Below are 12,367 nucleotides of genomic sequence, written 5' to 3'. Positions count from 1 at the left end.
GGATTCTGCCCCATGCTTGTCTTTCCTTGGCTGATTTTAATCTGTGTCCTTTTGATGCAGTAATTAACAACTTTCAGTGAGTTCTGTGAGACTTAATGAATTACTGAACCTGAAGGTGGTCTCGGGAACCACTGAACTCTGCATACAATTATGACAAAAGCCCTGATTTTCTCATCTTCTTACTTACTTGGACACTATTTCTCAGTGCTTATTTAAAAATAACACAAGGAAAAGGACTGATGCTAAGTCTCAGTTCATGCTAGTAAAAGTCGTGTTTATCCAGATACATAAATGAACTGAAAAGCCCCGTGTTGTTCATTAAGATACACACTTCCAATAAAATTTTACCTTTGATGTTTCTATGCAATAAAAACTTATTTTCATCAGTTACACGTTAATAGTTATTAATAATGGCATAATTCACAATGTAAAAAATTAACATTCAGAGCTGATAAAAAATAACAGGAAATTTTTTATTCTAAGTTTAAGTGCTTATTTTTGTTGTTGCAGAAATGTAACTTAAGTGATCAATCAAAGGCTTTAAAGCATAAAACTAGGTCACATTAGAAAAAAATTTTGTGGGAAAGGTAGAATACAAGTAGTTCAATGAGGAAAAAAGAGCCATGTAAGACTTTAAAAAATTAATGAAGAGTTTTTGTATTTTTTAAACAAGTAATGGTAGGTATCCAATCAGTATGACTTTCAGGTTTTATGGAGTACATTTAAAAGAAGGCTATAATGGCTTTATTTTGAAATGTTAATATGATACACAGGAAATTACACTCTTTGCAATTATTAAAACTTAAGAGAGCCTTTCCTGGATGCCTTGCATGGATAGAATATTCAAGTGGCTCCCACACTACACAATCGGTAGTTCAGTTTGAAACTCGGGGACTGGTTGTTTTCATTCTCAGTCCACACTCAGCACTCACCCCCCTGTACACACCTGCTCATCCTCAGTACCACGGCCCTGCACTGCCCCGACAGAGCTGTCCACTCCACTGAGAGAGCGCTCAGCCTGCGCGTTCCCTTCCTCTCTGTATCCCTCTATATCCCAGTGCTTTGCATAGAGTAGGCATCAAAGAAATTTTAATTAAAATTATTTGTGTTGATAAGACACTGGCACTTAACATTCATTTCCTGTTTCTTAAGATCTTGTGCTTAGCACCTGGCCACCATGCTGTGAGAAATCCCAACTTTCCTGTGAAAAAAATCCACACATGAGGAAAGACTCAGGTGGAGAAGAAATGAGGGCCCTGCCTGGCTTCCACCTGACAGCTAGTGTCGCCTTGTCAGGTTTGTGAATGAGCCACTCGGGAAGTAGATCCGTTAACACTCAGTGAACCTATCCCAGACTATACCGGTGAAACATGAGATACACTTTCCTCACTGAGAACAGCCCAAATTGCAGATTTATGATTTGTTTCAGCAGCTACGTTTTGGGTGGCTTGTTATACAACAATAATAACTGGAATATACTTGAAATAACAGATGAACGTTATATTAAGATGACACAGCATTTCTACTCTAAGAAAAGAAAGCCATGAAGGTAGACAGTTAATATACCTAACTTAAATGAGCACCTTATTAATCTCAATTTAGTAGAAAAGCTGTACTGTAAGAGCAAAGAATACAGTAATTAGAGAAAAACTGGAATCTTAAAGAGGAAAAAAATGACAAAGCAATTTCTCAGATTTTCAGCAACAGGGTAACTAAAGTAAGAAGGCATTCTACTCTGCAAAGTAATACAGGGCTGGTCATCCCTCAAGAGACCTGTTTTAGGAAAGAATTTGATTTTTATTACTGCAAGGAATTCTTTAGCCCAGTTTCTTATTTTTATAATTGAAAAAAAAAATATATATCTAGACAGTTAATGCGACCAGGTTATGCAGGCTGTGAATCCAAAGTCTGCCCTTACACCACGCTGCTTTACCAGAGTCCTGCCTTGAATTTACTGTCATTAAAACTGCCACCTCCACCTCTGACTACAGGGGTGAGAGCACAGGGGAATGGTTCCTATTAAATATCAAAGGAGCAGCCTCCCATCTCCCATGAAAAAGAACAGTCGTGGATTTTCAAGCAGAAGTCCAATCTGAGAGCCATGGAGACCAAAGTATAAGAGGAAGAAAGAAAACTCAAATCAAGGAGATGAATGAAGCAACACCTGGGATTACATTTCATTGAGGATGACTAGAGTTATCAATTCAGAAGAGGAAGTTTCATGGAAAGTGCCATCTGAAGAGGGCAGAGTAGAGACAATGAAGCAGAACGGTAATGGCAAGAGTCTATCATTCTTTTATCTCAGTTTTCTTTATTAAATACTAAACTTGGTTTTAGACTGGCAAATTCCGCAAGCCTCTCTACTATCAGTGAGAATCAACTAGTAAAGTTGACCATTCACTTATTTACCTTCTTCCCCTCTGTTGGTCCCTCACTCACTTCTCTCATGGAGAGTAAGCCCTTGCCACATCCTTTACTATACTCCCAAGGAGGACAAAGTATCTAAAATGCCAAGAGGTAGATGAGTGTAGAGTCCTGGGATACTTTTATCCATATTTTGCAGATAATAACACTTATTTCTATATTATAAACTTATTAGTTTATTAAAATAAGCAATATGTATTGGCAAATGGATTTCATCTAAGTTCATAAATTTTTATTATTTGTAGCCTCCATGAATGTCAACTAAAGCTAAACTAAAATTCCCTTGTAATCCCTATAGAAAAATAATGTACGTAGAAGGGAACATGGCACAGGGAATTATGCTGTGTGGCCGAGGAAATGGGACTGTAGAAGGCAGAGCACACACGGGGCCTGCACACTGGAGATGGCGGTCTTGCTCCTCGGACTGCCATCAGCAGACCAGTCCTCCCAGTGACCCAGTAGAGTAGGTGAAATGTTTCACTGATGTTCTTTAGCTAGCATTTTGGTCTGCCCTGAATTTACGTTTTATACAGGCTTAAAATACCAGATCATCAGAAGCCACATCATAGATTTTTTTTAAACGCTTTAGGTTCACTGAGTGTTAACGGATCTACTTCCCGAGTGGCTTTCAATATTCTAAAGGTATAAAATAGAAAGACCAAATAGCAACTAAAAAAATTAGTTTCGTGTTGACTTGGGTAGAAATATAGTCATTTAAAAATTTTTTCAAAACACAGAATTAAGACCACTATTTAAGAGCCACATGGTGATTCAATGAGCACATTACCAGCTGCACGATAACTTAGATTACTTCTCTGCTATCACGTGACAGTAGTTGTTCTTTTTTTTAACACCAGTGTGTGGCCGCCTCTCATACGGCCCCTACTGGGGACCTGGCCCACAACCCAGGGATGTGCCCTGTCTGGGAATCAAACCAGCAGCCCTTTGGTTTGTAGGTTGGCACTCAATCCACTGAATTACACCAGTTAAGGCGACAGTGGAGGTTCTTAATGAGAAAGCTATGCAGAGCGATCACCATAAAGACTGAGGGTTAAGTTCTTGACTAAAACACAAACTACTTAGATGAGATAACACATGTATACATAGAACTATTATTTCATTAGGTTGGGAGGATATGATTACACACATAAAATGTTTGCACTTAAAAGAAAAATTCTTCAGATTGGTGACCCTCGACTTGGTATGTATCGGAATCACCCAGGAAACTAAAAAGCGCAGGTGCTTGGACCCCATTCCACTGAATCAGAAACTGCTCCAGCATCTCCACTTTTTTTTAGCAAATTACCCAGGTAGTTCTGATACAGTATAAAGTATAAATATTTAATTTTAATCACAGTTTATGGGTCTATTGTTTTTAATATACTAACTGCTGCAATCGTTCTGTCTCTCACCCCCCCCCCCCACACCATTACTTTTAAAATGTTGAGGTATACAAAGTAACTTAAGTAAAGACAATTCCTTTTTCTTGGGCAGTGTTAAAAGCCTAGGTAAATCTACTACGCACAGAAAAGACAAAGAGTTGCATAAGGCTACATTAGTACACTTGGGAAAGTCAGAGACAAGAGAACAGGTACTTAGGAAGAATGAAGTAAAAAAAATCCTCCTACTAGAATTCTCCATATAGAAAAATGAAAGCATGATCTCACAGTTCTTCCATTTACCTGGTTTTAAAAATTAAAAAAATCTGAAGAAACCTTAATAATTTAAAAAATAATTTGGAATGAAGCTCATGGCTGAGTCCCCGCTCAGGCAGCAGCAGAGCTCATGCTTCTCACTGTGCTGTGGTCGAGGAACACGAAGTACAGTTATTGTCGTACCTCTGGTTCCCAGCCAGAAGGTCGGGACTCTCACTCTGCTGCCACACTTAATTAAGAATGACATTTCAAGGGAAGGCCTCATATGCTGTTATTACTACCAAAAGTATACAAAAGATACCTAAACTGGTAACAAAGACCAAGAGATCTATGCTTAATACTTATCCAGGACTTAACTGGTTCATTTCTACAATGAACCTGAACTTTACATAAGTACTATAATAAACCCCAAGAGATGGTAAATATTTACCTGGTCCCTGTTGTTGATGTTTGAATAAGGTAACTGTCCAGTCATCAATTCATACAGAACAATCCCAAATGCATATACATCTGACTGAAAGCTATATGGGTTTTTATCTTGCATTCTGATTACTTCTGGAGCCTGTTAGAACATAAAAAGAAAAATATTGTTGTTTAATCTTTACTTCAATTGAATAAAGACTGAAAACCAAAGTACTGCAATCCCCAGAAAAATGCTTTTATCATTAAGTAACTCATCTAATATGTAATTAATTCTCTTATTATTGGTCAAAGAAATACACCTGATTAAAAAAGAGTAAAAAAATGCTCTGTAAACTCTAGAAGAGGCAGTATTAAGCTGAGATGCTACCTGCATTACTAAGATTTTTATCATTTTAGCAGCCTCCCTCTTTTTACACAAAATATCATCACTGTCATTTGAATTCGTCCCTTGACTTACCTATCAAGAATCAGCCCCCACTTCCCATTCCTGATTCACCAAAGAAATAGTACACCTGTGTTTGTAAGATGTTTGGGAGTAGCACAACCACTATGGTAACTGCCTTAGGATTTAAGTTTTCTTCCCATTGGTACAAATGATTCTCCTCATCTCAGGGGACCTTAGATAATAATGGTAAAATTTCAAGACTGACACACTCAACTCTAAAACCCTTTCCTTCTCCAAAAGTGTTATAAACACACCAGGATGTTTTATTAACAAAGGAACAGACAGCAGATAGATTATATAGAAGATGGGATAAAGAGTTTTTCGGATGCTGCTTCTTGGGCAAAGATACAGAGCAAATAATCTTTACTACATTTTTATGCATTTCAGTCACTGTATTCTATAGGTAGATTTCTTATTGGCTACTTATATGAAATGCAATAAATGGTTGCTTAAATATTAGCTTTAAAGAGTTCTTTCCACCTTTAATCTTCTGTATTATTTCACTTGGAAGGAATTAAGAGAAACTGCAGAGTATTAATAAAAAAACTCTGTGGCCCTGGCTTGTGTAGCTTAGTGGATAGAGCGCAGGCCTGTGAACCAAAGGGTTGCTGGACTGATTCCCAGCGAGGGCACATGCCTGGGTTATGGATCAGGTCCCCAGTAGGAGACACATAAGACACAACCACACATTGATGTTTCTCTCCCTCTCTCTTTCCCTTCCATAAAAACTCTGTGAAAACATTAATTTGATACCCAAACCGGGACTAATTGCAAAAATGGCTGAAAGACCTATAACAAGAGGCCTGGTTATTGGTCAGAGGAAGGCAGGTGAGACTCTTGCAAAACAGGCAATAACAGCCCTCTGCTTCACCTGCACACAGACCGCCTGTGCAACCTTGAACCTCTCAAGGTCCAAACTACATTTCAGCCCAATAGTATAACATCAGAAGCTGAGGATGCACTGTTAGTTCTTAAGGGTCCCCAGATGATTTGAATGCCCAACCAAGGTTGAGAACAACTGATGGAAAATGTGTGGGAGGTCCTGATGAGAGGGGAACAACAGGGCTGGAGCAGAAGGCTGCATCTGCTTGCTTCTGTCTTGTATTTTACTGATACTGTTTTACAAAATTAACCACATACAAATGTGATGTAATGAACAAGCCAGAATACTGAGAGGCTGGTTGTGATACAGACATAACTTTCAAAGCCAGAATACAATTTTTGTGAGGGACAGAGTAATTAATCAACTGAAAAATTGTCTTTAAATTTTAGCTTTATCTTGCTGTTGTTTGGTAACTGGCTTGATGAAAAGTAGCATGTCATCTATTTACAAGAATGCATTATTAATCCTCAGTAAATTTAGGGATTTAATTTGTAAACTTTTATTGCCAAGTTTCTTTCTCCTCTAAAATATAAATACTTCATCCACTAAGGCTTTTGAAAAAGGACAAACCTGAAGACTTGACTGTGTCTCTCTCCCCCACACTGGTTAAAATAAACACACCGTTAAAACGTGTATCATTTCTTTATAATTTTAATGGTTTTGCAATTTCAGTACTTAAAATCTGTTGTCTCCCCTGTCTTCTTAGGATACAGTCATGGGCCTTAAAGGTGCTTGAGATCTGCATTTCAACTAATTAGCTTCTTGTTTATAATTATTTATTAAAATAGTTAGGAAAAGGAAAATTCTTGCTAGCTCTAACTACTGAATCTTACAAATAGAAACAGCATTAGAAATCCACTAGTCCAACCCAACATTAAGGATGAAGACTTGGAGGAGGTTAAGAAAGGTACAGGGAAGAGTCACACAAAGCATTACAGCACACACCTCCTAACTCTAAGCCCAACCCCCCCACCACCATCCTGCAACTTGCTCTAACTTCAGTTATTACAAGAAATCAGAGCTGAATCTAACCCTAGGCTTATCCTGACTACTTCAGATTCCTACTTTTCAATTCCCATCCTAGGGACTGCTACAGGGAGTGCAAAGAATTTAGGCCAGTGTGGCTTTGAAAGCCCCTTACAGCTTTTCTGATTCCAGCAGAGTGTCCCAAAGTGCAGATTCTGTTATTAAAAAATTGCACTAATATTTTGGGATACCCTGTATTTAGGAGTTCTCACACTTTTTGGTCTCAGTACTCTTTCAGCCTTAAAAATTACTGAGGACCCTCGAAGAGTTTATGTACATTATATTTGTGGATAGTTATACTAAAACTGAGAAATTATTAACATATTTATTAATTCATTTAAATAATAGCAGCCAGTAGATGCTAACATAAATCATACATTTTAATAAACAGTAACTATATTTTCAAAAACAAAAATACTTCAGTGACAAGAGTAAAACTACAATTCTCTTTGTCTGGTTTAATAGCAGTCAGCTCGAGTCATACATTTGCTGCTGCATTCAATCAGTTGTGATGTGTTGTTCTGGTTGAAGAATATGAAGAACAATCTGGTCTCACACACGGATGACCTTGGAGACTTCTAAAAGGGTCTGAGGGACCTTTAGAGAACAACGGGCTTAGAGAATGATTCCTAGACTGCCCTGTTCCTAGCCTACTGCAGGCTGACTGCACAGAAGTTCTGGTTCCCTTCTTTCATACGTTCTCTTTCTTCTTTTCTACAAAGTAGAAGTAGGAACAGGGAGAGAAAGAAAGAGCTATGCAGGGAGGCACAAAGCTGACAGTGTTAAAAACCTACCTCTCATTTTTTGTCCCTCCTCTCCCAGCTGCCCCATAATTATATGGTTCTTTCTAGTCTAAAGGAAGTAACTTTCCAATTTAGGCTTAAATAGGACTGTGAAGCAGCCTCTCCCTGAAAAGGAGCAGTTCTCTTCACAAAACCTTAATGATGGCTACAGGTCACATTTGCTTAAATTGCATACACTTTTTCTTTTTTGAAATAGGGTACAAGGAACATTTGGAACACAAAATATTCCAGAGATAATTTTGAATAAAATTTAAAGGATTTAAAAATACATATTTTTGTTTGAAAGACACTGAAACTAGTTTCTAATATTGTTTATAAAGATAAAGTTAAGCTCTATTTACATAAAAAAATAAGACCAACTTGACTTCTGCAAATACTGGGAACTATGAAAATACTATCGCTGACACCTTCAATGACTTTCTAGTACTCAGCAGCATCTCAGGGTCCAAAAAATAAATTAATGGAAAAAAGCCTCAATTCTTACCATCCACAAAATGGATCCAGACAACTGCTCAAACTGATGGGACCCACTCCATCGAGATTTCACTGTGGCTAGACCAAAGTCACCTATTTTTACTGTGAGGTCTTCATGAAGAAAAATATCTGTGGTGTAGTAAGTAAAGGAAAACAATAGATCTCATTTTCCTATCAGAGCAAGCGTTATGAAAAATTAGGTAGGAGATCTAATTTCTATAATTCTGTAATATGATATTCTTTTTAAAAAGTATAGTACCTTATATTAATTAGGTCTATTTGGCCTGTATAACCTGCTTTTAAGGTCTTGGGGGCTTGAAATGTAGTAGAAAAAGGTGAGATGCTTTCCTAAGTTTTTGGGAGACCCTGGAACTTGCCCCAGAAGATTTTAGTAACATAGGCCCAAATATTCCTCTGGCACTGTGAGGAAGTGGTAAAGGCTCTTCGCTGGAATGAAGGCAGTTGGCGACAGGATCTTAATCTGAGTTTATGAAAGAGGAAAAATTATGTTTTTCTCACCTCATGTTATTCTTAACTTAGAGCCTTCAGGTTCATCTTAACTACTGGTGAGCAAGGTCAGAGTGCTAAAAGACACTAGTAGATAGTTACAAAACTACCTGTTTTACAGCGCTGACAGAATGTAAGCAATCAAAAAGAGCCTTACTACCATAAAGACCTGATAATTTTTGTTGTAATGCTCAATCGTTCAGAAACCAAAAGCAGGTTGTAGTACCTTGTTCTACTACACTCTCACACAAACCCATTTATTAATTTTCTTTATAGTACATTGAACTTAGAATGAAACTTTTTACATAATGTGAAGACAAAATGCAGAAGAAAAAGTCAGGATGTTTTCAAACTTCGCAGACAAATTTCAGGAAGGATACTATTACTCTTGAGGTCTCTGTGGATGATTGACTTGGCGTGTAAGTAACTGAAAAACAAAACATCATTTTAACCTGAGCAGGGCTAAATATTCTGGCCTCAAAATTTATAGAACATATTTAGGGGTATCAACAAAGATGTATTTAGAGTCATGATACAACTGCAAACTGTATAATGTGATAACCCTTTTACATTAAGAAATATTAAAATAGACTGTAAATGAATTTAGGATTAGAGGAACATATATATATATATATTACTAGTATGGTACATCCAAAATCTTGTTTTCTACTAAAACACTTTGCTTTATCTTTTACTATTTACCAATACAAACCTTTCACTCCAGTCAAGCTTGTTGATCAATGTCCTTTAAATATACCTTAAATATCACCCCCTATGCCCATCCCCCAGATCAGCTTTCATTCTCTTCTCGGCATATTCATACCTATCTTTTAAGGTTGAACATACATTCTAACTCCTGAGTGAAGCTTTCCCATAACTAACTCGACTGCAAGTGCTGTTTCACTGTTCAGTTAAATAGAAATTATTGTAACAGCTTGGTTCATGTATTTTTTCACCTATGTTCACTTTCTATTGAGAATGTAAAACTCTACTAGAATATGAAAGTTTGATTGAGAAGAAACCATTGTTAAAGGCAGCATTTATACATTCTTAAAATACCTTAAAACTAGTGAGTAGCCAACACCCTCTACAACAGCCACACTGAATCTACTTTAAAGACAATGATAAGGTAACTCACTTATGTTACCCCTAAAACCTCCTTTAGTTGAGTTCATTCAGGGAAAAAAGCTGTGTCTAGTTTATTTCTGTTTATCCCTAGTGCCAAATACAGTGCCTGGCATAAGGTAAGTATTTAAAACACATCACTTGAATCAACTATATTGAATGCATATAATGTCTTAGTCCAGGTTATTTTTCTTCATTTAATGTTGGAGAAGACAAATAAATGAGGCTTCTGAAATTTGACAGTGACCATTAGGAAATAAGGCTTGCCTTAAAATGAGACTATAAAAATCACTGTTAAAAATAGAAGCTTGCAAATCATTAAGCTTATAATTTATGCTTTCTCAACTTCATTTAAACTTCCACATCCTCCCACAGATCAAGATTTTGAAATCTTTTTGCAGACAAAATTTTCATTTCAAATTACTGTCCACACAAAGTAACCCCTTCTCCTCCAATCACTCTTACTTCACACTACTTATTTCCTTCACAGCTTTGACCACAATCTAAAATTATCTTGTTGTCATGACATTTTAGGGCCAGTGTCATTTTACGACACAAGTTTACTTAGAACCCAAAAGTTCTGCAAAGAAAGATTAAAAAAAAAAATGGAGAAAAACTGGTCTCAATCTAAAGCTTTTTCTAGATGGGGAGACCCTGTCTCCATTAGAAGGGCGATAAATGATGACAGTGTGGGTGGTGGAGCTCCATGCTTCAGCTGGAGAGCTGGTATTTAGTTCACAGAAAATGTGTTAGTGTTTGAAGAGGTTCTATCTCCTTTGAAATTAAAAACACCAAATCAGTGGTTCAAGCAAAAACATGGCAGCCTGATGACGTCACAACAAAGGAAGATAAAGGTATTTTTGGTGAATGGTGGCAGTCTTTCCAACAAGTCTGACACAAAGAAATACAGCAAGAATAAGGTAGATAGAAATATAACTAGAGGGCCAAGGAGAGAACACCTCTGACCAAGAAAGTACTAGATAACTTATAAGATATAAATATGATTGCTGAGCTATTGACATAACCCTAATAGAAATTGTTTAGCATAAATCTATTATAGGTCAAAGTTGCATGTACCTGCAACTTGAAATAACATTACCTTATCCTGGGTAATCCTTTATTATTTACAATCTGCTTTCCTAACTTTTATCCCGTTTAATAAATCTTTCTGTAATATCTCTACAACAAAAGCAGCAAAGGAACAGAAATTCAGATCTATACAATGGAAGGTTGGAAAGAAAAGGGATTCAAATTCCCCAGTTGAAAAAATGGGATGGGATGAGTATCATATCTCAATCCCCACATAATATAATATTCCAGAGTAATGATAATACTAAAGAAACCGACACCAGAACATATATTCCTAAGCACCTACCAGTTACAACAAAGATGCCAAAAAAGAAACAGACAAACACATAACTGGTTGAGGGGAGGGAACGAAAAAAGAATAAATGAACTTTACTTGCTACAGATGATACAGAACTCTATCCATTATTTCGGACAATTAAATTACCTCTTTCTTACCTTTCAAAGATATTAACAAGAGTCTTATAGGTTTACAAAGGTGGTAAGAAAGAAAAAACAGTCAAAAACTAAATGACTCTCATGCTCTTTTTAAAATTTTCTTCCATATTCCACACTTTTTTTAAAAAAAGATTTTATTTATTTATTTTTAGAGAGGGAAGGGAGGGAGAAAGAGAGAAACATCAGTGTGCGGTTGCTGGAGGTCATGGCCTGCAACCCAGGCATGTACCCTGACTGGGAATCGAACCTGCGATACTTTGGTTTGCAGCCCGCACTCAATCCATTGTGCTAAGCCAGACAGGGCCGACTCTCATTCTCTTGATTGGTTTCTCTTAGGAGTTTCCTCCCTTGAAGAAAAAGTGTTTACCTACAGAATCATTTAATCTAAAAACTGAAAAATCATCTAGTAAAACTTGTTCTCTATGCTGCTTCTTTGAAGCTCTTATCCAAGACTCAGCTTTTCAACATTCTTTTCAGAGAATAATGTAATGCCCCAAGTTAAATACAGTACTCTGGATTTGATCTGATCAACAAGCACTAGAGTGACATCTTCGTGTTATTCTTCCCCTTGAATGTAAGACTTGAAAACTCTGAAACTCGTCGTCCCAGAAGACGACATAGGTAGTAAGGTCCTTGACACTGGCCTTGGTGATGATTTTTTTGGATTTGATAACCAAAAGCAAAATAAACAAGTAGGACTATATATAACTAAAAAGTTTCCTCAATGCAAAGGAAACCACTACCAAAATGACAAGGCAACCCACTGATTAGGAGGCAATACTTGCAAATCACATATCTTATAGGGGGACATCCAAAAAATATAAAGAACTTGTACAACTCAATAGCAAAAACTGGAACAATCCAATGAAAAAAACAGGTATTTTTCCAAAGAAGGCATACAGATGGCTAACAGGTACATGGAAAAAAAAAAAACAAAACGTTCAACATCACTTACTCATCAGATAAATGCAACTCAAAACCACAATGAGTTATCACCTCATATCTGTTAAGAAGGCTATTATTAAAAGACAAAACAAGTGTTGGTGAGAATGTAGAGAAGAGAATCCTCATGCACTAT

The 12,367-nt window shown here is 36.9% G+C and overlaps 1 protein-coding gene across 3 annotated transcripts in view; it reads right to left on the bottom strand.

Moving 5' to 3' along the window:
* BRAF (B-Raf proto-oncogene, serine/threonine kinase) overlaps positions 1-12,367 on the bottom strand; it is a 130,871-nt gene that overhangs the window by 22,896 nt on the left and 95,608 nt on the right. For all 3 annotated transcript variants that reach the window (XM_045855519.1, XM_045855520.1, XM_045855518.1), the window contains 3 exons: positions 9,021-9,067; positions 8,144-8,262; positions 4,510-4,641 (listed from right to left, as the gene is read on the bottom strand). In XM_045855519.1, the coding sequence (XP_045711475.1) occupies positions 4,510-4,641; positions 8,144-8,262; positions 9,021-9,067 (298 nt within the window). The remainder of the gene's footprint in view (positions 1-4,509; positions 4,642-8,143; positions 8,263-9,020; positions 9,068-12,367) is intronic.

The sequence above is a fragment of the Phyllostomus hastatus genome, unplaced genomic scaffold (genome assembly GCF_019186645.2).
Source record: "Phyllostomus hastatus isolate PE091 unplaced genomic scaffold, TTU_PhHast_1.1 phas_scaffold_114, whole genome shotgun sequence".
Lineage (NCBI taxonomy): Eukaryota > Metazoa > Chordata > Mammalia > Chiroptera > Phyllostomidae > Phyllostomus > Phyllostomus hastatus.
The sequence above is the reverse complement of the archived record's forward strand: the minus strand, read 5'-3'. Positions and strand labels throughout refer to the sequence as shown.